General features: G+C 37.8%; 5 protein-coding genes across 10 annotated transcripts; 3 read left to right on the top strand and 2 right to left on the bottom strand.

Annotated features, from left to right (window-relative positions):
- Window positions 1–2,884: 2,884 nt before the first annotated feature.
- On the bottom strand, window positions 2,885–3,733 carry LOC140830366 (uncharacterized). Its single transcript, XM_073193633.1, has 2 exons — window positions 3,413–3,733; window positions 2,885–3,325 (listed from the first exon to the last, which is right to left on the bottom strand). The coding sequence occupies exons 1-2, from the start codon at window positions 3,731–3,733 to the stop codon at window positions 2,885–2,887; spliced, it is 762 nt and encodes a 253-aa protein (XP_073049734.1).
- A 1,926-nt stretch (window positions 3,734–5,659) lies between these two features.
- On the top strand, window positions 5,660–11,449 carry LOC140829538 (trans-Golgi network-localized SYP41-interacting protein 1-like). Of its 4 annotated transcripts, none has more exons than XR_012117485.1 (4): window positions 5,660–6,168; window positions 6,251–9,311; window positions 9,508–10,883; window positions 10,999–11,132. XR_012117485.1 is itself a non-coding variant. In XM_073192835.1 (4 exons), the coding sequence occupies exons 2-4, from the start codon at window positions 8,001–8,003 to the stop codon at window positions 11,155–11,157; spliced, it is 2,307 nt and encodes a 768-aa protein (XP_073048936.1). In that variant the 5' UTR covers window positions 5,660–6,168; window positions 6,251–8,000; the 3' UTR covers window positions 11,158–11,449. The 4 variants fall into 4 exon arrangements, 2 of the variants coding, with proteins under 2 accessions (XP_073048936.1, XP_073048937.1); XR_012117484.1 differs by having other exon boundaries at window positions 9,508–10,867; window positions 10,999–11,130; XM_073192835.1 differs by having other exon boundaries at window positions 9,508–10,344; window positions 10,999–11,449.
- A 543-nt stretch (window positions 11,450–11,992) lies between these two features.
- On the top strand, window positions 11,993–15,036 carry LOC140829537 (D-cysteine desulfhydrase 2, mitochondrial-like). 3 transcript variants are annotated; one of them, XM_073192834.1, is made up of 7 exons: window positions 11,993–12,160; window positions 12,570–12,895; window positions 13,276–13,313; window positions 13,404–13,748; window positions 13,928–14,057; window positions 14,191–14,370; window positions 14,450–14,827. In XM_073192834.1, the coding sequence occupies exons 1-7, from the start codon at window positions 12,131–12,133 to the stop codon at window positions 14,703–14,705; spliced, it is 1,305 nt and encodes a 434-aa protein (XP_073048935.1). In that variant the 5' UTR covers window positions 11,993–12,130; the 3' UTR covers window positions 14,706–14,827. The 3 variants fall into 3 exon arrangements, with proteins under 3 accessions (XP_073048935.1, XP_073048933.1, XP_073048934.1); XM_073192832.1 differs by lacking the exon at window positions 11,993–12,160 and having other exon boundaries at window positions 12,751–12,890; window positions 13,144–13,313; XM_073192833.1 differs by lacking the exons at window positions 11,993–12,160; window positions 12,570–12,895 and adding an exon at window positions 14,889–15,036 and having other exon boundaries at window positions 12,947–13,313; window positions 14,450–14,676.
- Window positions 15,037–15,881: 845 nt separating this feature from the next.
- LOC140829536 (ABC transporter B family member 15-like) lies at window positions 15,882–20,858 on the top strand. The gene is given in 8 exon segments (XM_073192831.1): window positions 15,882–16,542; window positions 16,657–16,711; window positions 16,861–17,027; window positions 17,029–17,046; window positions 17,138–17,595; window positions 17,715–18,255; window positions 18,336–20,269; window positions 20,398–20,858. Coding segments are annotated over 8 exon segments (3,729 nt in total). The 5' UTR covers window positions 15,882–16,359; the 3' UTR covers window positions 20,771–20,858.
- Window positions 20,859–21,256: 398 nt separating this feature from the next.
- LOC140829535 (protein SIEVE ELEMENT OCCLUSION B-like) lies at window positions 21,257–24,887 on the bottom strand. The gene is made up of 7 exons (XM_073192830.1): window positions 24,459–24,887; window positions 24,170–24,313; window positions 23,641–24,089; window positions 23,421–23,530; window positions 22,998–23,140; window positions 22,435–22,914; window positions 21,257–22,145 (listed from the first exon to the last, which is right to left on the bottom strand). Exons 1-7 carry the CDS (start codon window positions 24,828–24,830, stop codon window positions 21,516–21,518), a joined length of 2,328 nt encoding a protein of 775 aa, XP_073048931.1. The 5' UTR covers window positions 24,831–24,887; the 3' UTR covers window positions 21,257–21,515.
- Window positions 24,888–26,312: the final 1,425 nt, after the last annotated feature.

The following is a 26,312-nucleotide window of genomic DNA, read 5'->3' as shown; positions in this document are numbered from 1 at the left end:
ACTTTGGATTGATCCATTAATGCTTGCACAACATTTTATATTTTCCAACCATAAAAATTAAATTTATTTTTTTATGATTTTGTATTTCAACAAGTACCAAACCTTGAAATATTTAATATTAGGTGCTTTCAATTATTTTCCTTGAAAATCTAATATTAGGTGTTTATGATTTCATGACAACAATTAAAATTATTCAAGACTTTGACCAATAATTTGTTGAGCACTTTTAGCAATTCCTTAATGCTTTTTCTATCCCTCCCACTTGTGGACAGACACTAATTATAAATAAATAATTAATTAACTTGCAAAAAAGCTCAATCATTCACTCTAAAGGTTATTTATTTTCTGTTTTATATATATATTAAAGAATCTTCTTGAACATGGCAAAGCCATATTCTGTATTAAAAAATGATGAGTAATTAATTCATGATCGGGTAGCACTAAATCCTCTCTGAATTTGAAACATGACGATTTCACTTCGCTACATTGTAGCATATATTATATATGACTCAATGAACACCAAGTACAAGTGTAACTGATTTTATTCTTCAAAAATCATGTTCATGAATCGACTAATATCGCCAATACGAACCATAACCTCTAAGATTTAAGATCTGTAATTTAATTTTACATATAAAATTTTCATGGGATTTGGAAATCAAGAATGATCTAATTTACTGTATTTTCCTTCCATCCCTCCTCACTTTTGTTTCGAGATTAAATATTTAATGCCTAGCTTTCGCAAGTTGGGGGTAGAAATAGGATTTCTAAAGAAAATGGCTGAAAAAGAAGGGGTGTGCCCACTGATATATATGTTCCATTCTGGCGAAGAAAAAATATAATTTTGATAGAGAGAGACTATTGGCATAAACGCAAAATCTCAAGTTGTATTTGGATGGAGAGGTTTGAAACAAAAAATTCCACTTACCTCAATGTTTAAATATATATATGGATACGATATTTCTCACATATTATTCTTAGTTATTTGCACAATAATTAGAAATCAAATCCTCTATCCGGCCATATAGATCGATGGATTTATCACACGCTGACATATAAATAAAATGTATATATGTTTATTTTGATATATGTTGATTTAGACCATTATTAATTTTGTATGATTATTTAATGAAAATATCACAATAAAATGTTTTCTCCACCTTTCCGAAACATAATTACAATTTTCCAAAAGTCGAAAGCCCCTTTTCATTTGTTTATTCAAAAGCAAGAATTTCACCAAAATCTTGTTATTCTCAACTCAAAAGTACATGCTGATTATCCTTTCAATTAACGACATTGAAGATGCCTTTAATTTATATCCTTATAATTTTTTAGAGTAAATCTAAGCGATAGACGTGGCTTATAAATTACATGCTCATTAAGTATAACTGTTGTAAAATAATAATGTTGATTTTTATTAATTTAGATATGTATAGATTAATTATTTATTATTTTAACGATATAAAAATATCAATTTAATTACGTAAAATGTCATTGTGTTTCACCCATGCATATATCATGTTAATGGTATTAATATATAAAATTTTCACTATACATATATATTTATAAAAACATAATTTTTATATAATTAAATAATATTCATTATATTGGCTAATCAAATAAAAATTCATCATATATGCATGGTTGTCGATTATGAGAAAATGTTCTCGTGGATGTGTGTGATTAAAACAATGATACACAAATAAAAATCCATAAATATTTTGAATTATCAAATGAAATTAGATTCTAGCTCAAATATTATGTTTTCAATAAAATAACAAAAGTCACTATGAGGATTAAGATAATCCAAACTATACTCGTTATTATTTGTTGAATAATATCCCCAAGCAATTTTTCATAACAAAGTTTTAAGGAGGCGGTTAGCAAGAAGTAAGAGATGCCATACTATTTTACTTCATCGGGTTTTGTCTTATCGGATTTTTCTTAGTAATATTTTAATGAGATGCGTCTATCGTCAAGAGAACATACAAGGAGAATATTCGCTCAAATTTTTCCCGCTCGGTTTTATTGTCAATGTTTTAACGAGACAACACTTGACTCTTTATGAAGTTTTAACTTTAACTAACCATCTTGTCAAATGAAAGATTCAACGAAGTAGTTGTTGTGTGGATAATCATGTAAGAAGAGTGTTATGATATGATTTTGAAAGTAGATGATTATGCAAATATATTTTCTATTAAAATTGATATTTTTCCATTTAATTAAGTTAACTACTATCCAACACTGATGAGTAGTCAGCCTTGTTAGCCCAAAAGGTATATAAATGTTGCAAAGTAACCAATTTGGTTGAGCCCATTTACAAGCATGTAGATCCACATCCTACATACGGGTCGGGTCTTTTGACTTTTTGTTCACAGGATGTCATCCTTGAAGAAAAGAGAAAACAAATTGTTTGGCTTCACAAATGCGACGTCGTATGAGCAAATTAATCACGGTCAGCTTGTGTTCCCTGTGAAGGCTGATAGAGTAACTGAATAAATGCACCATCTTTACAGTGTTTTGCACCGCTGCAAAATCCGACGGACCTTGTAACTCTTCTTCAACAAAAACCCATTAACAATTCCAAAGTAAAATCTGTTATTCTACTTAATTTGGTTTTCATTCGTTTTTTTTCCTGGTTTTATCTTGTATGCATGCATGTGTATGAGTGTATAGGTGTGTGTGTTTGCACATTAGTTCAATATTTTTTTTTATCAATTCTGATTGGTTCTTTTGATCTCTTTCTAGTTTGGCAGATCGTGAAAACTGTGTAACATGCGATTCCGTCGGTGGTTTTTTCATTTGTGTGTAATGATTAGTAAACATGCCTTTTTTTTTTTGAAACTCAAACTGCATTTTATTGAACTTCGTTAGGAACCCTACATTAATCCATAATGATGGAACTAATAGAGGTAGGAACTATATAAGAAATACCAAAACAAGCTTGTTGAAGGGCCGTTTTGACTAATGAGTGAGCGGTTCTATTTGCTTGTCTCTTAATGTAATCGATTTTTATCGAGCTCGGGCTTCTGCTAAGCACTCTACAAGCTGTAGTAATGAGTCCGAATTCTGTGAGGTCTGGTGCTTCTGAATGGATAGCATCTACTGATGTCTTGGAGTCCGATTCCACTATTACTTTATCATGGCCCATTCCTTTAATCCAAGACAGAGCCTCATGGATTGCAAGAGCTTCTGCTTCCTTTACCAGTGCGGTTCCATGGTGCAGGCTCGTTTTGCATATTATGAAGGAGCCATTGAAGTCCCTGACCACCATACCCACCGCAAAGGATCTTTTTTCGGTGTCAAATCCCGCATCCACGTTGCACTTGAGGAATTTTTCCAAAGGCTTCCTCCAGATAACATTTGAGCCCAAATTCTGTTGCTTGTTTAGGTGTGGTTAGGCCATTCTTACTGCTAACCATTCTTTAAGCGTGTCATTTGCATGAGACATTGTCCAATTTGCAGAAGGAGAAGTGTTGTTCCACACCCTTTCGTTACGTGAGTGCCAAATTCCCCAAAGCGTCATGACGAAACTCTGTCTCCTCTCCATATCCAGCTTTCCCAGAATGTGGAAGAACCACTCCGCAAAACTCTCTAACTCGGCGGGGCTTTGGTTGATCTCATTTTTCACATCCGATATCTCCCAACATGCTTGAGCAAATTGGCATGTATAGAACAAGTGCCAAGGTTGTTCTAACATGGAGTCGCAATTAGCGCATGTGGACGAGACCATCACTCGCTTGCTTTGGAGATTTATTCTGGTAGGAAGCCAGTTATGCACCGTATGCCACGCAAGGTTTTTTTACCTTGGGTGGGATATTGAGGTCCCATAACTTGTCCCATTCGCCAGCCACTGCGTTTCCTCTTCCTGTGTATATGGTATTCATGGCAAGGTGGTATCCCGATATCACTGTGTTATTGTCGTCTCTGCTGTGGCTCCATATGCGCAGATCATGGGTGTGAGTTATGAGAGGAATAACTGTAATCTCTGCAATGTCACTGTCGCAGAAGTTTTGTTCGATAAAATCAATGTCCCATTCTCGGGTCAATGGTATCATAAGATCAGCCACCTTCAGAGATTCTAAACCCGAAATTATTCGAGATTCCACCCGAGGTTTTGTGTTATTGCGCAGCCAAGGCTCTGTCCAGACGGAAATGTTGCTGCCGTCTCCGATTCTCCAACGATAACCTCCCCGAAGTAAGGCCTACGAGCACCAAATACTCCTCCATATAAAGCTAGATTAGACCCTAAGGATGCTTTCAAGAAATCTTTATCTGGAAAATATTTTTCTTTGAGAACTTGGGATACTAGAGTATTTGGGACTGGAGAGGATGTTCCACCCTTGCTTGCCCAACATCGTGAGATTGAAACCATGAAGATTACGAAAACCCATGCCGCCATTCTTCTTCTTCACACACAGTTGATCCCACTTAGTCCATCTAATTCCACGAGAATTTCCTCTCGCTCCCCACCAATAAGAGTTCATCATTCTTTGAAGCTCGTCGGCTAAAGAGACTGGTAGAAGGAAGATTTGCATACAATAGGACGGGATGGCTTGAGCAACTGACTTGATCAATACTTCTTTCCCTGCCTTGGAAATGTGGCGACCGTTCCACCCCTGGATCCTCTTCCATAATCGATTTTGAGGTAAGCAAAAATAGCCCTCTTCTTGCTACCTATGAGGGATGGAAGCCCTAGGTATTTCCCTGTGTTTAGTGGATTCTAAACTCCCAGATGTGCGGAGATATCAGCCTGGGTCGCTGGAGAGACATTGCGGCTAAAACTTATGCCTGATTTATTCAGATTAATAGCCTGCCCAGAGGCGGCTTCGAATGTCTTCAGAATATCCACAATTTGATTACTCTCCTCGGCTTCTGCTCTAAAGAAGAGAATACAGTCATCAGCAAACATAAGGTGAGATATGGGAGGTGCTCTCCCACAGACTTTGGCCCCATGAATAGCTCCCCTTGCTTCAGCTTTGGACATAAGTTAATTAAGTCCATGAGCGCAGATCACAAAGAGATACGGTGCTGTCTGAGACCTCTCTTCGCATTGATTGGTCCGACCTTATTGTTGTTAACTTTGATTGTGTAGGAAAACCGAGGTGATGCACAACATTATGTAGTTCACCCAGCTATTACAGAACCCCATCCGAAGCATGATATGTTTTAGGAATCCCCAATCAATGCGATCATAGGCTTTACTGAAATCGATCTTCAAGGCGACATCCCCTCTTTTACCTTGATTTTTCGATTCATGGAGTGTAAAGTTTCGAAAGCCAAGATCACATTATCTGTTATAACCCTTCCCTTGATAAAAGCATACTGGAACTTGGATATAATATCTGGTAGAACACCCTTCATCCGGTTAGCGAGAGCTTTCGCTACTGCCTTGTAGAGTACGTTGCAAAGTGATATAGGCCTTAAGTCTTTCATAGATGAAGATGACTCACATTTCAGGTAGCTTTTAAGTTTGAGACAGAAAGAAAAACATATAATTGGATAGCAAAATCTTAATCCGTGTTAAAATAGATGAATTTCGACCAGTGTGTCTAGAGAGGTCGTCGGGACAAGGCATGTTAATTCAATTAAAGAATGATTCTCTATATTGTTTCTTCATTGGTTTCTTGATGTGGGCATGTGTTAGTTGCTTATTGAGGTTCACATAAATTTGTCTGCTGTTGTGGTTATGTTATGTGCCGAAATTCTATATATATTGTTGAATGCATATTAATTTTTGGTGGAATGTTTTGATATATCTCTTGTAAACATCATTTTTTTGTTGCTAATACCATTTGATTAACTTTGAAAAAGGATGAAATATAGAAAAATGTTTGTTGCCTTACTCTGCACTGGAAATGTCTTTATATGCAGGTGTTTTATGGAGGCTTAACCAATGTGGCCTTAAATTATTTGAAAAATGGAACGAATGAGATGAGAACAGCAGAGGATGGGGGACGAGAGGATATGTTCGTTGATTGTATGACTGAGATAAAAAATTCAGAATCAGAACAGAAATCCGTGGAGAAGAAGAATATGCAGGATAATGGTTTTCAAGAATCTGATAGTGACATCAATGCCCAACATTTGATGGCTGAGATGGAACTGCTGCACGATACGCTTGAATAGAGTATTGCTGAGAAAGACGAATCCGCTCGAAATCAAGAGGTTCTCTCCTGGATGATCACTACTTCTTTTAATCTATTTGTGTGTTTAGTTAAACTGAACATCAACTCTATTTTCCACGCAGAAAGAACGAAAAGCATTTATGACAGAAATTTGCCATGCTTTGGATGAACGGTCTCAGAATGAGGAAAAAGTTAAAGAACTCCATTCCATGCTGCTTAAAAAATATCAGGAAATTGATTTTCTCAATGCAAAAGTTTCTGAGTTATTTCAATCAAGCAATTTTATGCAGTCCCAGTTACGCGAATCCGAGCTTGAGAAGGACAAGAACATCGAGGAAACTGTAAACAGGATATTATCTTCCTTCTCAACGACTCTCCATCAAGAAGAGCTGTTGGAAGAAGCAAATGCAGAAAAATTGTCAAGTGTTGAGAAGTCATTTCTTCCTTCCTGAAATGGACCAACTAAGGGCATGTTTGACAGTGGTTGGATCGAACATCAGCATGGTGGAGGAAGTTGAAACTTTTGTCATTATTCATGATAAAATATTTGAACTTAGAAGAAATGAATAGAATTTATTCCAAAATGTGCGATATTTGGAAGATGAAAATAGGAAATCACGTGAGCAACTGAATAAACAGAAATCGATTGCTGAGAATGCTAGTACAGAAATTTAAAAAACTGATTGCCGGATTGGAACAGGAGAAGAACAGGTATGCTAACACCAAAGAGAAGCTTACCATGGCTGTGACAAAAGGAAAGGCTTTGGCACAGCAGAGAGACTCACTGAAGCTATAATTGACAGAGAAAACAAGCGACTTGGAAAAATGCATGATTGAACTGCAGGAAAAATCGGGTGTTCTAGAGGCTGCAGCTTCCCTTCAGGAATCTCTTGAAGAAAGGGACACGATACTTCAGAAGTTTTGAGAAATATTATGGGAGGGTGTGGAAATGAGCGAATTTCAGTCAACAGATCTTTTTGAGCAAGTAAGATGGCTTGTGAATGAGAACAAATCACTGCAGGCTTCATCTCTTCAATACCATAAACTGACCAATGAATTATCTGTTTTTACATTCCAGAAACAGTTGTTTCTAATGAATTAGATGCCCGAGTCCATTGGCTTGTGGAGTCATATCATCTATCCTTAGAAGAAGCTTTGAAGTTAAAATACGAGATACCTGAAACAAGGGCAGCAGCAAATGTGGAGATTTATTGCCTCACCACTTTATTTTTGGCTGAAATGCAGGAAAAGGGCAATCTTCAACCAGTTTTTGAGGACTATAGAAACAAATATGAAGCGCTGGAAAAGTCACAAAATGAGCCTGCTAAAGCAAGGGAAACTACTAATCATTCAATCGATTACATTAATGAGTCACTGTTAGTAGAGTCTATAAAAAAGAACCATCTTCAAATGGAGTTGGAGGGATTGAGAAACAAATATGAACTTGTTGTTCAAAGGGAATATCGCCTCTCCCTGGAGATGGATCAAATAGTTAGTATGTTACTCGAGGCATCTGGGCTTGCAAATGTAGGTCAGCAAGAAGTTCTCACTGAGCAGTCTGATATGACCACCACGATTGTTGATTGCCTTGCAAAGATTGAAGAAAAGAAACATCACCTCAAATCGTTGCAAATTGAAGCCAGAATGTTGGAAAGGTTCCAGAGTCTTCTGTATATTAGAGAGCAGGAAACAAGGCTTTATGAGCTAATTGTTGAGGAATATGTGTTGGATGGATTGGAAGTGAATTGGCTGTCAAATGAATCACAAGAGATAACTCAAGAACTTAATGCACTTCAGGACGAGAAATCCGTGATGTAGAAAAGCCATGAACAGTTGGAGGAGAAATGATCCATTCTAAGGGAGAAGTTATCTATGGCTGTCAAGAAAGGCAAGGGCCTTTTCCAAGAAAGAGAAAATCTGAAAGCAGCTCTAAATGAAAAGAACACTGAAATTGATAGGTTGAAATCTGAACTAGAGCTGAACCTATCCGTTTATAATGAATGCCAAGATCAGATCACTAAGTTGTCACTTGACACGAATCAGATTTCTCAGTTAGAGATTGATCTTGTTGCTACACAGGAGCGTGCTGACCAACTTGAGAAGTTTTTAGCAGAGAGTAGCAATATGCTTCAAAGAGTCATAGGGTCTATTGAAGGCACCACTACTACAGCTAATTTGGCTTTTGAAGGGCTTGCAGAAAAGTTGAAATGGTTTGTTGGATATCTTAATGAGCGTGAAATTGCAAAGATGGAAATGAAACAAGAATTGATCAAAGTAAAGGATGAAGCAAGTTCGTTGGCAGGTAAGTTTTTTGAAGCCCAGACAATGACTGAAACACTTGAAGTTGCCTTAACCATGGCAAAAAATAACATATCTCTGCTCTTGGATGAGAAGAAAGAATTTGCAGTTTCTAAGACACTCCTCGAGGAAGAACTACAGAAGACAAAAGAGGAAGCCTCGTCTCAGACAAGCAGATTTGAAGAGGTTTCTTTGAGTAGAAGAGCACTCGAAGATGCTTTGTCACTGGCAGAGAACAATATTTCCCAGTTGATGAATAATAGAGACGCAGCAGTAGAAAGAAGCACACTGGCTGAAGAGCGGCTAGAGAAATTGAAGGAGGAATTTTATGTTCATATTAGTGAACTTGCTGATGCTTATAAAACTATACAGGGCCTTGAAACTGCATTTTCTGAGGCACAGAAGAATATTTTCTTGCTAACTGAAGAAAACAGCAAGTTACAAGTTGATAGAGCTTGTTATAATGAGGTAAAGAAGTTAAAAGAAGAGGCTGAATCTCAGGCTAGCAAGCTGGCTGATGCCACCACAACAATTAAATCGCTTCTAGATGCATTAATACATGCAGAGAATGACATGGCAGATCTTGTTCAAGAAAATAAAAATGTTGAGAAAGAGATCTTAGGTCTTACCTCTAAGTTGAATTCTTGCATGGAAGATTTGTCTGGAATGCGTAGAGGCAAGGAGATTTTGCCTCTGGAGCTACTGGATCAGCTGAACAATCTTCAATGGCTTCAGAAAGTGGAGGTGCTGTCAAACTTGTTAGAAGAATGTTTCACAAAAAAAATTGAGAGCCTGAAAGACATGGAAATTCTTCTTAATGAAATGAGGGATATTTTCAAGGGAATGGATCCAGAAGTGCTGCAAGGCTGTTGTTCAATCATGGAGGTACGATAGTTGTTTGAATGTGTATATCGCTTTATGGTTACTCTTTTTCAGTGTGCTATGCAATTCTATATACTCTTACTGAATTTTACCCTAAATGTAGAAATACAAGTTAATGTTAACCGTCTAACTTATTTCCTCCCATCTCATGCATTTTCTCATCTGATGGTCTCTCAGTATTTTCCTCAATTTTTTGTAGGATACTTATTGTATTTTGACCGAATCATCCAGCTCAGATGGTGCTTTGAATATGAGTAAGTTGTTGATTGACGAGATAAATGCAGCAGATTCTGAGAATATCACGTATCTTATTGAGAAGATGATTGAAAGATTTAGTCTTAAAGACAAGATACTAGCCGATAAAGTAAAAATTCTCTCTTCGTGTATGGATGAATCCATTGCAGTGCTGTTGAATGGATTACACATAACAAAAGGTGGAATAAATAGTTCAACAGAGTACATAAAATCTCTAAAACAACAAGTGAAGGAGATGGAGGCAGATAAGGAAAGGAAGGAGGATATTATAGCATTGTTGGAAAGTGATATAAGAAATCTATCGTCTTCTTGTACTGACGCCGTTCATGAAGTGGATTTTAATGTGCAGAAAAATCTATCAAAACTGATTTCTATCCTCAAATTCGAAAAGTTTGATGATAAAATGTCCATAGATTTGGGAAAATTCGGTGGTGACGCCTCTGCACGAATTGCCAGTGACCATATGAAGACAGCCGAAATGTTGTCGCATGCTTCTAGACACAGTCAAGATCTAGATGAACTTTTTCTGGATGTCATAAATAAGTTGACGAGTGTGACCGAGGATATGCAGAAGAACTTGCAAGAATCCAAGTTAAGCTGTGATGAAGTCATGGAAGAAATAGATCTTTGCAGAGATAAAATATACATGCTGGAGACGGATATAGAAGCACTGCAAAACTCATGTGATGAAATGAAGCTTAAGCTAGATGATTATAAGGAAAAGGAGGATAACTTGAGGAAAAGAGAGAATAACTTTCTACTTCATTATCCAGATTTCAAGGTGCTTCATCCTCGATTATGGGAAAACATTAGCTTACGGTCATTTTCTGCAGTTAACTGCTTATTTTGTGTTTATTTTTGTTTATTTCTCTGCTATCATGTTTTCTTTCAGAATTAGAAGACTGTCCCTTATCAGTGGCTCAGATAAAATCCGTTTTACATAAGATGAATGGGATTATAGTCCCTAATGTTGCATTTGAATTTGGAAACAAGGAGCTGGATGGTTCAGCTGATGTACAAAGCTTTTCTACGTTATAGATAGTTTTGATGGACCTATGAAGCAAGTAAGCTCCCTGTCATTGGAAAAGGAAGAACTACAGTCAACCGTTGAAAACTGGAATCTTGAAATTGAATTTCTGAAAGGTAAATTGAAGATTACGTGATTACGAGAAATTAGCGGAAGAGTAAATGGATGAGTTGGTAGAGATTGAATGCATAATATTATGAGGAAGCTCGGGGGTGATGATTTGATGGACAACAAAGTAGCTGGAGCTAGATAGCTACTGCACATGCTTGATAAACTTGTACAAGAGATCGCAAGTTCTGTTTGATGTATATTTATTTCTTGCTAACATAATCTAATCGTGCTATTTTACTTATCAAATTATAAACAGTTTTGTGAATTGGTGTATGATAGTTATTTCTAAACTTTCAGGGAGCTCGTGGTACGAGTAACACCATTCCTCTTGTTCCATCTGCTGCTCATGCAAGGACTACGAGAAAGGTTTCAAGTGATTATCTTGCTATCAATATCGATGCTGAGTCTGAACAGTGGATAACCAGTAATGAGTCCGATGAAGACAAAGGTGAATAAATGTTTGGGAAGTTTTATACATTTTAAGGCACCTGCGAACTAACATTAAGCTGTATACATCTGGTCTAATTCCCAGACCATGGAGAATAACGGCAGATCAAATCGATGGATTTTGGTAATGATATAACTAGAAAAGATGATGCATTTCATTTTTCGAAAAGCGCTGACCATGTGAAGCATAGATACTAGGGACGTTGTATTCTTGGAATATACTGTGACATTCGAAAGTAGCTAAAATTTCATAGATCCCATGTGATTATCCATTGATGGGTTCATTTTTGGTTTATATTTAACTCTTATTTGACCTCTTTACTCGTGTACTTGTCTCATCATTATAATGCTTATTGGTTGTTGATTCATGATATCTGGTCGAGCTCAGATGAATCATCCGAGAGGGCGTTTGAGTCTTGTTTCCTATTGCCTTTTCTCACATATTTGGTTACTCTGCACCATTTTGTAACAACTCATGTGTAGGGCTGCTCATCTACAAGGACTATTTTAGCTTGTACAAAAGATAGTCAGAACGTGCAAATTACATATCCGGCTACAATAATATTGTTATACATTTTTCTGGTAGGTTTTTGAACTTTTATAATAAATATGTCATTTTATTCAAAATTTAATCAATTAAATGGAAAATGTTATTATTTTATTCAACCTACTCAAATATTTTAATAATCATAATATTATATATTTATAAAATCCTATCAAGTTTTATAACCAAACTAAACGGACTTTTACATTATTTTATACATGTTACCCAAAAACGTGCCTATTCTTACTATATGTTAAAAACACCAAGGGGGGGGCGCACCCCCCCCCCCCCCCCTCCTTTTTTTTTTAAATATATATATTTTCCGGCAAGGCAGCGTGTTTAGAAACTACGGTCCCTCTTATCTTTAGAGAGAGGCCGAAGCCCGGCTCGTCAGTCTTCATACACAGCGTTCGCTTGATTGATGTTCGGACGCCAAGTATGAGACTTCAGATGCTGCCCAGATATCCTGTAAGTCCGGTTGTTAATCTTCTTTGTATAAATTTTAGAGTTGGTTATGTGAAGCATTTTCTTTTTCTTTTTGTTTTGTTTTTGTTTTTAAGTTATAATTTTTGGTCGATGGGAATTGGGATCTTTCTTGAAGAGTTTTATCCTAAACATTTTAAATTTTCTTTTGCAATTTACGGTGCCTTAGTTGTTGAGTTAAATGGTGAAGTATTAGTATTTGTATTTATAAAAATAATTGCGAGATTCACTCTCACTCTCCCATGTTAGAGTATCTACGGATTTCATTTGTAATTTTTGTTCTTTAATAAGCCAAGTCTATTGTTAAACTTTAGCAATCAGCACCTACTTGTCTATTTTATATGCTGAGTAGTTTTGAGGATAATCTCAATCAAATTTTGCACCTTTGATTCAGGGTGTTTTCTTGAAGCATAATCTGGGTAATGACGAGTTTGTATCGAAATTGCTTGACAGAAGGTGGGCCTTAAGCAGCCCAGACACGAAAATCAACCAAGTAATGACTTTGTATCGAAAGGAAGGTGGATTATGTGGGAACAATTCTTTCAAGAACATCAAAAATCCTTGTCTTGGTGAAGGGATGATGCAAAAGAGTCACCCTTTTCCATCATTTTATGTTGTGAGAGACGACTTGTTACATCCATTGGTGAATGGTAACAAGGCAAGAAAATTAGACGCAATACTTCCAGTCCTTGAAGATAATGCTGCAACTGATGTGGTGAGATCACGATCTTTTGAAGTTCCATGTGGCTCTCTTAATCTCTTTCTGCCTTAAGTTGTGAATTTTGATTATAAATCTTGCTGGCATGGCCTATGTATCTGTAAATTTTAATGTTTTGATAATCTTAAACGGCAACAAAAGTTTATCAAAAAAAAAAAAAACAGCAACAAAAGTAATGTGGCTTTTTTGGGCACTCACATTGACTCAATGACAATTTTCGCTTTCCATTTGTTTCCTTGTTTTGCTGCAGATGACTATTTATGAAATAATCATTTGGTGACTTGAGTATTTTGCTGGTAATAAACTAAAAACACCCGAAAAAGTCAGTTTCTTAAAATACTTGTAAAAATTGGATAATGCCAGAATGGATTCTTTTAGGTACCTGTGGCGGTTGCCAAAGTGCGCACACAGCAGCTGTAGGTATGTCCCATGCTTTTATTTTTAATCCTTTGCTGTTTTTCTGGAACCATATATGATACAGTCGTAACCTTTTGTTTCATGAACATGCAGCTGTTTCATGTGCAGAGAGAGGATTAAAATCTCACTTGTTACTCAGAGGAGAAGAACCTGAAATTCTAACGGGCTACAATCTGGTTTCTAAATTGTATGGAAATGTTGTTTATGTTCCAAGATCTATGTACGCTAGGAGAGAAGAAATGCTAACAAGGCATGCTGAGTTGGTTCTTGGCTGTAATGGCTCTACTTATTGGCTCAGGGATTTTCTTGAGGATCACTCCTTATATCATCTGGCTAGTAATTACAAGTCCTCAGAAGAAGATGCTGTTGAATATCATGAAAAAACAAGGAAAGTTATTATTATCAATGAAGGCGCAGGAGATGCCATAGCATTGCTTGGTATCCAATTGTTTTTCGGAACAATTATTGATTTTTTTTCTTTTAAGAAATGAGCATATCTTTCAGGTCGATTTAAAAATTTCCCCTAGTTGCGTGCACAAACGTTTTACATGTCCTCTAGTGCATTCTTATTTTATCAGACGCTTTGCTGAGATGTCATTAAAACGTTGTTCCTATAGGACTTGTACGTTTGGTTTGGTACTTGTCCCAGGACCATTTGTTTGGAAAAAAGCAAGCTCTAAAAATTGTTGTAGATGCTGGCAGCGGGACTACAGCTATTGGTTTGGGTCTTGGCGTGTTATGTTTAGGGTGATTGATCCACCTTATTTTTTAATACCATTTAAGTTATATCTTTATCCGAATTATGTTGATTTTTTACTCAAATTTGTCGAGAACAAGCAGCTTATCGAGGTTCTTTTTGGTTGCCATTTTTGAGAACCAGGCTTCCATGGGAGATTATTGCCATAATGCTGGCTGATGATATTGACGGATACAGAAAAATGGAGCGAAACTTGATATCTGAATTTTTTGCATGCTTTACATCTTACCTTGGTGACAACCCCCCTGGAAGTGGAGTAGATTTTGTAATCGTAAACTGGGTGGAACGGAGCTTACCAAGAAAGTAATCGAGTCTTTCTTTCAGTCATTCTAGTCCCCAAAATATGGCTCCAAATGACAACACACTTGTGGCGTCCTTGCAGGTTTGGCAAGATATTAGAAGGGGAAGTTCAAGAATGCCAAAGAATAGCACAGCAAACCGGTATTCTTGTAGATCCTATATATACTCTATCGGCTTGGGAGCTTGCTACACAACTTTCTGAGAACGGGGAAGACGATGCAAAAGTGGTAATGCTTCACACTGGAGGGACGTTGGGAATGTTTGGAGTGGCGCAGCGGTACAAGTCTCACTTTAAAATGCCAGATAAAGGTGTCAATAGTACAAGTCCAAACTTTTGAAGCCATGACCTTTCCCGAAACGAATTTATCACATTCCAAGATTTGTAATTTTTTCTGCCTGAGTAGAGGCGGACCAAGTCTTACAGCATTGAATTTTATATATAAACTTTCGATCGCTCATAGATATTTACTCAATAAGGATGGTCCTTTAACACATTTTATCTGTGTTTTGTATTTTGTCAGGTAATGGAATTGTGTAATAGGGCAAACTGAGACTGTCTAAATTTATATTAAAGTGAAAAGACTTTAGCACATTATAGATTTTTTTTCTCTCAAATTTGTGATGGTGTACCTGTAACTGGACAGTTGTAATAAGAAGGGTGAAACCGTTTTTAAATGAGATGTATACGAGTGGCCAGTCTAAAATTTTATCAACGGCAGCAAAGCAAAACTTTTATTGTCACAGCACCTACATACATACATACATGCATGCCTCTTAATAGCTAGCTTCTGTACAATCGAAACCCTTAATTTTGTCAGTGACACTACTTGAAAGCGGTGTTCAAGAGCAGTGTAGACTTGGGCCGCCCAGCTCTTCCTGATGGATACAATTTAGGCTTCCGACTAATTCTGCCACCAGCTCTCAAGAAACTCGATCAAAATTACAGCCAGACGTAAACTGGCAGCTAGCAAACAGTCAATATAATAGCTTTAACTAGCTAGTTGAGCCCCCAGGCTCTGTCATCTCGTCAGCAGAGAGATTTCGAGGGTCACTGTGAGAGTTGAGTGCCATAATCATGGGAAGCCTGAATTTCTTAATCTTCCTGTTTTCGAATGATATTTTTCTTTTTAGGTTTAGTGATTGAGTTATTAGCATGTGGAAATATTTTAGTCAAAGCTTCCGTTTCCAAACACGTCATAAAATGGAAAATTTACAGAAAAGAAGGAATCAAAGGGGAGCATTGGGTACGTCTCTCTGAGTAATCGAATCATTTGCATCTTACAGTAATCCATTTGAAATTTTTAAGCCCGTTCATTCTTGCAGCTAGCTAGGAAACCACATCTTGAGTTGTATATATGATTTCAATTTTCGTGTGTTCGTTTGTTTCTTGCATATGATCATAAGCAAGTTCAAAACAAGAAGAGACAGGCGCTTACATCTACTACATGTTCCTTCTCGAATTCTTTTGTTTTTTTGGGTTCTTATTATCTTCGGGGTACAGCACAGCTGGCCAGTTTATTCCAAGTTAGCCCATGTAAAGAACTCGGTTTTAGTGTCGGATGAAATTATATATATAATTTCGAAGCATTTTTCTCGTGGGGCAGTTGCAGTGATGTGGCCGGCCATTTTAAGACAATTTCAAATGCTATTTTTAATTTTTTTTTACTTTGATTCTCTTGTCACGAAGCTAGGCCAATGCGATATGATGTCTGCATATTAGATGTAGCCTTGTCCGTGTACCAAGCCGTTTACATAAAAAAAAAAAACATACCTATCAAATATCCCATCGAAGACAAATTGCTCTAGGACAGAATCTGGAGCCACCCGATCGATTTAAAGAAACGAAGAAAGATATCAAGTAGGTATAATTGGAAACAAACAAACCTAGTTGAGCTTCTTGAAAAAGTTCAAATTGTTTTACATACCGTGGGACAAAAGGGAAGTAACAGAATCAGTCATAATTGGGATTTTCGTGGCTAACAAAGTGAAAAAATGGGGAGGAAAGGGGGGATTTTTCGGTTTGCTGATGGTGTCGACAAGTTACTGATGTTTCTTGGCATTTTGGGTAGTATTGCAGAAGGTTTTGCTTCTCCCATTACCATGTATACGTTGAGTGGAGCGATAGATGAATTCGGGAAGGCTGATCGGGCTATTACTAATGGGGCGGTGAACAAGGTAACCATGTATAATACATTTCACCTTTTAATACAAGAATTTGGAATTACAGTTTAACTGAGATGTGGGAAAACAGCACAGTTTGAAGCTTCTGCCATTTTTTTTCCTTTGCAGTATGGGCTGAGGCTACTTTATGTTGCTATTGGGATCGGATTTGCTTGTTTTATCGGTATATTTGATCCTCCGCAAATGATAAATTGTTGGCAAAATATACTTTGGTTATATAGAAAGTTAGAAACCATCGTTGGCTTGAGGAACTAGCTAACTTTGGTGGTATTTGATTTGCGGTTATTTTTGTGTTGCAATCTATATTTGCAGAAGGACTTTGCTGGACAAAAACTGCTGAGAGGCAGACATCTCGAATAAGAATGGAATACCTGAAGTCGATACTTAGACAAGAAGTCGGTTTCTTTGACAACCAAGATGACTCTTTCTCCAGCTTCCAAGCTGTCTCAAATATCTCCACTGATGCGCATTCCATTCAAGACTGTTATAGCTTCCAAGGTCATGATTCATTCAAACTTTGTTTTCTTCAGCTTTTTGGATCTTAAATTGTATATTACGAAAGTTGAATCAGGATTTTCTTCTGCTGCAGATTCCCAACTCTCTAGCTCAACTCTGTTCACTCGTATTTGGTCTTTTAGTTGCATTCCTACTTTCTTGGCGACTGGCATTGGCTTCTGTTCCATTTGCTATTGGATTTATAGCCCCGGGGGTTGGATTCGGAAAGCTAATGATGAACACAGGAGTCCAGAGTAAGGATGCTTATGGGGTCGCAGGTGGAATTGTCGAACAAGCAATATCAAATATAAGAACTGTTTATTCTTACGTGGGAGAGCTAAAAACAGTTGAAAGGTTCAGCCATTCACTCCAGAAAAGCACTAATCTTGGAATAAAACAAGGATTAATGAAGGGTTTGATGATAGGTAGCATGGGAATGATTTTTGTGACTTGGGCATTTCAAGCTTGGGTTGGTGGCCTTTTAGTAACCGAAAAGGGCGAAAGTGGCGGCCATGTTTTTATAGCAGGCATTTGTATCATTCTTGGAGGACTGTAAGTCCTCTTTTTCTTGAATCTACGCATTAGATTATTTGAATCTATATATATACTCCTGATTTAGATTTTGTTTATATACTCTTGCAAGTTGATTCACGGTCTTGATATTTCATCAGGTCCTGTATGTCCTCTCTTCCTAATGTACCATTTATAGTAGAGGCATCGGCTGCTGCAAAGCGTATTTTTGAGATGATTGAACGTATTCCTCACATAGACTCTGAAAACGAGAATGGGAAAATTTTGGCTACTGTAAAGGGACAAATCGAGTTCAGAGAAGTTCATTTCAGCTATCCATCAAGAAAGGATGAACCGATCCTTCGAGGGCTAAATCTTAAGGTGAAACCTGGTAAAAAAGTTGGTCTTGTAGGTGGAAGTGGTTCTGGAAAATCGACAATTGTTTCTTTGATCGAACGGTTTTATGACCCCATAAAAGGAGATATTCTGCTTGATGGACACAGAATAAAAAGACTCCAAGTCCAATGGTTTAGATCTCAGATTGGATTGGTGAATCAAGATCCAATTCTGTTTGCCACATCCGTTAAGCAAAATATACTATTTGGAAAGGAGGATGCTTCAATGGAACTGGTAATAAATGCTGCTAAATCAGCAAATGCCCACGATTTCATAGTCAAATTCCCAGATAGATACGACACTCAAGTAAGTTATTTCATATGCTGAAATCTGATTAGTAGGTTGTTTATTTCAACATAACAGATCGTATTGTTTCGAAATTTCAGGTTGGTCAGCTAGGTGTTCAGTTATCAGGTGGTCAAAAGCAACGTATTGCTATAGCAAGAGCACTGCTCAGAGATCCAAGGATTCTTTTGCTTGATGAAGCTACTAGTGCTTTAGATGCACAATCTGAGAGCATGGTACAGGAAGCGATTGACCAAGCTTCACAAGGCAGGACAACGATTGCCATTGCCCACCGCCTTTCTACCATACGAAATGTTGATAAAATTATGGTACTGGAGTCGGGGAGGGTTGTTGAATCAGGGTCGCACGATGAGCTGATGCAAATGAATAGCGGAGAAGGTGGAATGTACAGTCAAATGGTGAGATTACAGAAATCGGTAGTGCTAAATGAGGCTAAAAAAACACCTCACAGGCATAGCCCTATATCGCCTCATTATATAAGATCTAGCTCGTTGAATAGTTCTGCTTCTGGATTCACACCACCACTGATTTTGAGTTTAGTTCCTTCTTCAATTCAGAATAGCCCGGCTTCCTCGTTTAGTTCCCATTTCGAAAGGAATGAAAAACCAGAGACTTCTTACCCTAATCCTTCACTATACAGATTAGTAGAAATGAATGCACCAGAGTGGAAGAGGGCGTTTCTTGGCTCTATAGGAGCTGTTTTATTTGGGGCTGTTCAGCCAGTGAATGCATACTACATGGGCGCTCTTGTTTCCGCTTACTTCACTAACCAAAACTCAAAAATAAAGTCCGACACAAGATTCTACAGTATCATCTTTTTAAATATAGCTGTCGTCACCTTCTTTTCTAACCTGCTCCAGCATTACAACTTTGGAATCATGGGAGAACGGTTAACTAAAAAGGTTCGCGAAAGGGTTTTGAAAAATATTCTAACTTTCGAGGTTGGCTGGTTCGATCGGGAAGAGAACACGAGTGCTGCCATCTGTTCTCGTCTCTCTACCGAAGCGAGCAGGGTTAGGTCTCTAGTTGGAGACAGGATATCATTAGTGGTTCAGGTATTCACAAACGCTTTCCTATCTTTCGTTCTTGGACTAGTCATTGCCTGGAAAGTCGCCATAGTGATGATTGCAATACAACCTTTTATTATAGCCAGTTTTTATTACAAAACAGTTTTGATGGAACAAATGTCTGAAAATGCCAAGTACGCACAGAATTCAGGAAGCCAGCTGGCAAGTGAAGCAGTATTGAACCACAGAACTATAACCGCATTTTCATCTCAGAAAAGAATCATTGAACTATTCGAAGAAACGCTGAAAAACCCTCGAAAAGAAAGCACAAGACAGTCATGGATTTCTGGCTTAGGACTTTTTAGTTCCCAGTTCCTAGCCATAGGTGCTGTAGCTATGACATTTTGGTACGGTGGGACACTCATGAACAAGGGGTTACTTAGTGTAAAACAGCTCTTTCTAACTTTTTTTATCTTGATGAGTACCGGTAAAACGATAGCAGATGCAGGAACTATGACATCTGATCTGTTAAAAGGTAGTAATGCTGTGAGATCAGTTTTCGCAACTCTAGACAGAAAAAGTGAGATTGAACCTTACAAAATTGAAGGTCTAGAAGCTACAAAAAATCTGAAAGGAACCATAGAACTTGACAGTGTTTACTTTCACTATCCATCGAGACCTGAACAGTTCATCTTTCATGGCCTTAGTATCAAGATTGACGCAGGAAAAACAATGGCACTTGTTGGAGAGAGTGGCTCTGGAAAATCCACCGTGATTGGACTGATAGAAAGATTCTACGATCCTGTAAAAGGGACAATTCTGATAGACGAAAAAGACATCAGAAATTACAGTTTGAGAGACTTAAGATCAAGCATTGCATTAGTGAGTCAAGAACCGGCTCTTTTCGCGGGAACCGTACTAGAAAACATAGTTTATGGGAAAGATAATGCAACAGAAGCTGAAATCAGAGAAGCTGCTGCACTTGCTAACGCTGATGAATTCATATGGTATTTTTCAACCTCCATTTATCAGTCACATTCACACACATTTTATTCTATTTGGTAAGATACCAATATGGGAAGTGATACGCATTAATTGGCACTCTAAATCATACCTATCTCTCCCTCGCGTGCAGTTCAATGAAGGATGGATACAAAACATTCTGCGGCGAAAGAGGAGTTCAACTTTCGGGAGGACAGAAGCAAAGGATAGCACTTGCACGAGCAATCTTGAAGAATCCGTCAATCTTGCTTTTAGACGAGGCGACAAGTGCACTGGACAGTTTGTCCGAGAATCTAGTGCAAGAAGCATTGGAGAAAATGATGGTGGGAAGAACTTGTGTGGTCATCGCCCATAGGTTATCGACTATACAAATGTCTGATTCCATTGCCGTGATCAAGAATGGTAGAATTGTGGAAGAAGGATCGCATTCTGAGCTACTTGCTCTTGGAGACAAAGGCTCATACTTTAACCTAGTCAAGTTGCAACAATATTGTTACACTCCTTAGAAGGGGTAGTTAGATGCGGAGGTTAAATCTTGCAAATTGGCATTAACAGATATTCAAGTCACATCGAATACATGCTTATGATAAACAAATCCCGTAATAAATACATATTATCTATATAACAGTTTCAATAGGTTATATATTTTTTAAAAAAGACAAAATTAGAGAATATTAGGAATATGAACATTCATCTCTCTATGCGGGGTCGAGGGTCTAGAAAAGATTCTTGATTTTGGGACAAGGCAAAAGGAGAGGAGACAGAAAATAGTGAATGAAAAATGCCCCATGCAGGATCTAACTACAGACCTTCAGTTTACAAGACTGTCGCTCTACCACTGAACTATAGGGGATGTTGGGGCAAGCTTGCCAAACTTGTTGATACTTATTATATATTAGTCTTCCTTTAATTAGATTGACCCGAGGTATCGCACTAGAATTGAATGAATTGAAAGGAACTAATTTTCATGTTGAATATTTTATTGGGAGTCGGAGGATTCTTTTATTTACTGTGCAACTTACAAATACATGCAGTTTTATTGACTGATACAATTGGCATTGCCTTATTACAAGCACACTCCAGATTTGTTTCCTTAACAAGAGAAGTAAATCAAAAGGTACGCAAAACAACTTAAAAAAAGGGTGAAATGTATCGTCTCACGTGTTATTAAAGTTGAAGATTTGTCATCATTCTGGACAAGTAGAAGAACCGGAGCAAGTTCTCCTAGCAAAAGGGATGTATCATGGTTCCTTAGTCGGTGCAGCATCTGTACATGACGTACTTATCCATGATCTTGCCACACTCTGAGCAAACCACCTGCTCGGGGATGTATCCAGCATGCCCCGGCAGGATCAGGCGGTTACAGTGGTGTTCACGGTGGATACCACGTATCGCCTCATCCAGCACGGTGATAAACTTGTCGGGATGATCCACCTTGTACCGCCAACTAATGTAGTCATCTAAAACAGGCAGCAGTATGTCTCCTTTTCCCTTGGTCATCTCATTGTTTCCCCGGCTGAAAACTGCCCACCCTTCGTCACTGCTGTCAAATGCCAGCACTTCCATGATCTGCTGCATCACATGGTCGTTGTCCACGTTTAAGGCAGTGTTTTTCTTGGAGTTCCACATGCTCCACAGCCTCACCCAGAAGTACCAGACATAATCGTAATATTCCTTGAGTGAGAAGATGTGGCTCAGTTTCTCCCGATCAATTACTTCATGGCACCGTCGGACTTTATCCTTTGGATTGCGCTTGCCCACATAGAGCATTTCCAGAGGTACGTTTAGGGCACCTGCAACTGCTCTGGTTGACACAGTAAACTTACGGATCCAGTCAATGTCCTCCCCACCGTACAAGCATATCACTCTGTTGTCCCTGATCTGTCAGACCAAAAGAAATCTCCGTGATCAGCTTCGTGCAGTGCTAGTTGGGTTGGTATTACGTACTTGTCTTACTGAACAAATGATTTTTTTAAAATGTAACAGGGGCGGTGCAGTTACCCATGTTTCGGGGTGTTGAATAGGAGAAGACGCACATTTCTTTGATTCTTATGTAGGATTTGTTCTGAATGTTGTTTGTGAATATCGCATTCATTGACATGTCGTGGCAAATATAGACATATGATAGCATGATAGAAAATAAATCCACGGTAGTTTGGTGATCACATACCCAGTCGGGAATTCGTTGATCAATGGAATCTGCTAACAGTTCGATGTTCCAGGTGTTTTCTGACCAGAGAGTCGTCTCCCTGGCTTTAGTGAAGGGGAAAGCTAAACTGCCCCAAATCCACATCATAGGTAAAGCATCAAGATTGGATGGTTTCCCCTGGGGATCCAATACTACGAGCATCGGCATGTGGACAAATTTCCAGACCTCTTGGATGTATCTGATGGCTACCTGTTCAATCAATGAAGGGTGGTCCACCGAATACCATGGCATATTATAGGTCTTCAGTTCCTTAAATTGTAGTTCCTGTGATTGGGAAAGTGAGTTAGTTCGGTTGACAATGGGAAGCCATAAAACCTCGTACTCATGCCTCATTTGTTGTTGGTTGTAGATCATATGAAGGATGTTTAGCTCTTCGTGAGGCAGGTCGAGATCTGAAATCAGCAGTAGTACATACTTCGCCTTCAGTCCATCAATCCTTTCCTGTAACGCAAAGAACTTTAGCTTCTCAAAGTTTTAAGTTGTAGATATCTTGAAAATTTATCAGGTAAAAGTAAAGAACCAACATTAGATCTTTTAGAACCATCATATAGTGGCCTTTGTTCATCTGGGGCACGAATCATCCCCTTGAGTACTTTCATATTGTCAATATGAGCAGTCTCTATAAGTTTCTTGAATGCAGTGTACGAATCTTCAGACTTCTTCCTAACTGCATATACATGACAATATGATCGATGCGACGTGGGTATCATACTACTGTTTTTGTGCAGTTTGAAGTATTTCATCATTCTGGTGTGTTAGCGACCAACCAAATATTCAAGCCTTGGTTTTTAAGGACATACATTGTGGGTTCGAGTTCGACCGGATGTGTGAATTTGAGGGTGAACAAAAATATTTCTAGCCTATTGCCCTTGTTTACATTTACTAACTTTGTTACCTTACCAGAGTATCCGTTATTATTAGACAAATCGAATCAACATGTGACTTACCGATTAATTCCTTACAAATCTGCAATTGCTTTTGTAGGTGCTCCAACATGACTGAGAGCTTATGGGCCAAACTTGATATCTCCCATGACTCAGCAGTTGACGAGATGTACCTTGATACAACAAAAAACAGTTTTAAAGATTTCTCGCTGAGAAAATAAGTGGTTAGTTTCAGTTATAAGCGATAAGAAAGGGGAGATAATAAGAACTAAGAGCATCATACTCGTGACCAGTGCCGATGAGGTTCAGGAGCACTGATGCAGAGGCCAGAAGGCTCCTTATGATCCAATAAACAGCTATTGGAATATGAGCAGTGGCAGTCTCCACTTCTGGTGATTCCCGGCTAATGTAGAGAGATGGAAGCTCCTTGAATTCTATAATACAATGGATCATCTTCGTAGTTGCATTTAAGAGGTCAACTACCGCCTCAAATTTCTTTCTTAAATCATTGGAATGTTCCATTGGGCTGGGTAAATCTTTGAGTGTGGCAACATTCTTGGCTAGTGGATTTTTTGTGTGAAGTTGCTCAACGAGCCAGAACTCGCCATAGTTGATGGAGAAAGCAGCAAAGGTGATGACCACCTTGGCATCCCATGGGTAGTTTGACAGTGATTTTAGGAGGTCCATGGTTAGGGAGTGTGCTTCTGTTCCAGAAGTACATTTGCATATTATCTGTTACATCGTGATTTTGAGTCATGTAATTAATTCAACAAAATGTCGTCTCTTGAGGGAAATTAGGAACTTTATTATACCTCATTGGATATCTTGTTGATGGGAAATGCCATTAGTTTAACTATTTCCGTATCATGGTAAGAACTTTGAGTGACAGTATCATGGTAGGAACTGGAGATGACCTTGTTGTCAAGCATGTCCAAATGGGCTTGAATGGGAGCAACCTGTATTTGAGCAGAACGCAAGAGAATTGTTATCAACTGAGAAGGAAAGAATATGTCCAAGTGAAAAAGGTAAAGAATCATTATCATTTAAAAAAGCTTTCTTGAACGAGAAAGTGTAAGGAAAATGAAACTTCTTGTATCCTACAGCAGCAGAATCAGCAGTCAAAGGTTTGGCCAGATGGATGATATCCTCCACTATGAAAAGAACTGTCTTGACATCAAAATCTTCAATTTCTGGAGAATGGGTTCCGAGAATTTGCTTGGTAAGTGCAGTATCATCAGCAGAAAAGAAGACACGTCCCCCCCCACCTTTCACGAGCTGTCCTCTACCAGGCGCTGGCACACCCAATGGAAGGAGCTTGACAATGTTGTGTTCCATTTCATAGCTCGGCCTTAAACGTTGATCAGTTTCGTAATCCTGCACGCCTCCATTGAAGATCTGAGCTTTAGTAGGTGGTACCTTTTCGGGGGCAAATGTAACATTCTTTGTCGAAGGAAACACATCCCGGCTAGCCATATCTATCGGAAAGGTATTTTCAATTAGCTATTTCTTATCTGAATCTGGTGTTCTTCTCCAGGCTTTATATAGAATGTCAGAACTTGTTGAAGAAAAAGAAAGGGAGACAAGCGCCATGAGAAAAGAATAAAGCTGTGTTGAATCATATACCTTACTTTGGTTTTGGTTTAAAAATCTGCAAGAGGTTTGGAATTCAGTCCCTTACAACATATTCTTTCTACTAAATTCTTTGCTTCAGACAGCAAAAGGAACATTGTGTTTAATGTTTACACACGATCGTTTCCACATGATTCACGTTTTCTATGCGTGAAGCTTCTTTTGTATATGAATCTGGAAGATGTAAGCCTTCAGCAAACTTGGCATCTGTTTGTTCTGGCAAAGTATCAGGCTTCTTTACTGGAAACTTGAGTCTTTTTAAGGTTGTCATAAAGAATTGCAGCAGATTCAATCTTACTATTTAAATGTTTTAAAACTATAAACCTAACCAAATCATATTTCATGCATTAATTCTGTTAAGACGTTTTTTTGTCTTACTCGACTTCATCATCATCATCATCATCATCATCATCATCATTATTTTGAATGATTGTTTTTTGTTGCACAACCCGCGTTTAATGTAGCATGACTATATATTAATGTAACCAATCTCTGCTGATAAATGCACTGTATTTTGGAATAACTGATTTTTCTTTTTCGATTTCTAGTCTGGTATTATTCAGCCCTTGTGGGCCAAGTGAGACCATTATATATTCCACATATGGAAAAAGTGAAACTGAGACAAATATGCAAGGAGTTTAAAAGTATATTTATTTTTTGACAATTGATAATCTCCCACACTGTTTTAATCAATGCATTTCCACTGCTCATTAATTCGCACTTGGAGGAATTGGCTTGAAATCAAATCTAACCGGCGGGTGGATTAGCAGGATATAATATCTTTATCTGTTACTGCTTTAGTATGTTCAAACCATAATAAATTTTATATTTAATCGTTGTTATTAACTCAGATTTTTCCTTAATTACGTCCATCAGTGAGTTTAATGACGATATTTACATGAATATTTGAAGTAACTATAGATACCATGCCATCACTCTTGTGGCAAGTAAAGAACAGGTTTTATATTATATTTTGTTTTAGGTTTTTCTTATCTATATCTATATAAATATATGGATTGAATTGTGATTTTACTCTATTGTCCTCATTAATTAGTTGTCATCATTAAATTTGTATCATGGTGGTACTTTCTCTTCCTCATCTTTAATTGGTTATCCTTGTATTTATTTAATTGACTATTTCACTCATTTTCATGTATGTACACTCTCTTTCACTCACTTTTATATATACACACTCTCTTTCACTCACTTTTATATATACACACTCTCTTTCACTCACTTTTATATATACATATTTGACCACCTCAATTTTTTCATCAAATTGTTGCACAACAGTAAATAACTGTTAAACATCTCAACTTCTTTTTC

The sequence above is a fragment of the Primulina eburnea genome, chromosome 4 (genome assembly GCF_022965805.1).
Source record: "Primulina eburnea isolate SZY01 chromosome 4, ASM2296580v1, whole genome shotgun sequence".
In the NCBI taxonomy this organism is placed as follows: Eukaryota; Viridiplantae; Streptophyta; class Magnoliopsida; order Lamiales; family Gesneriaceae; genus Primulina; species Primulina eburnea.
Note: the sequence above shows the minus strand (reverse complement) of the source record. Positions and strands in the feature narration are given on the sequence as shown.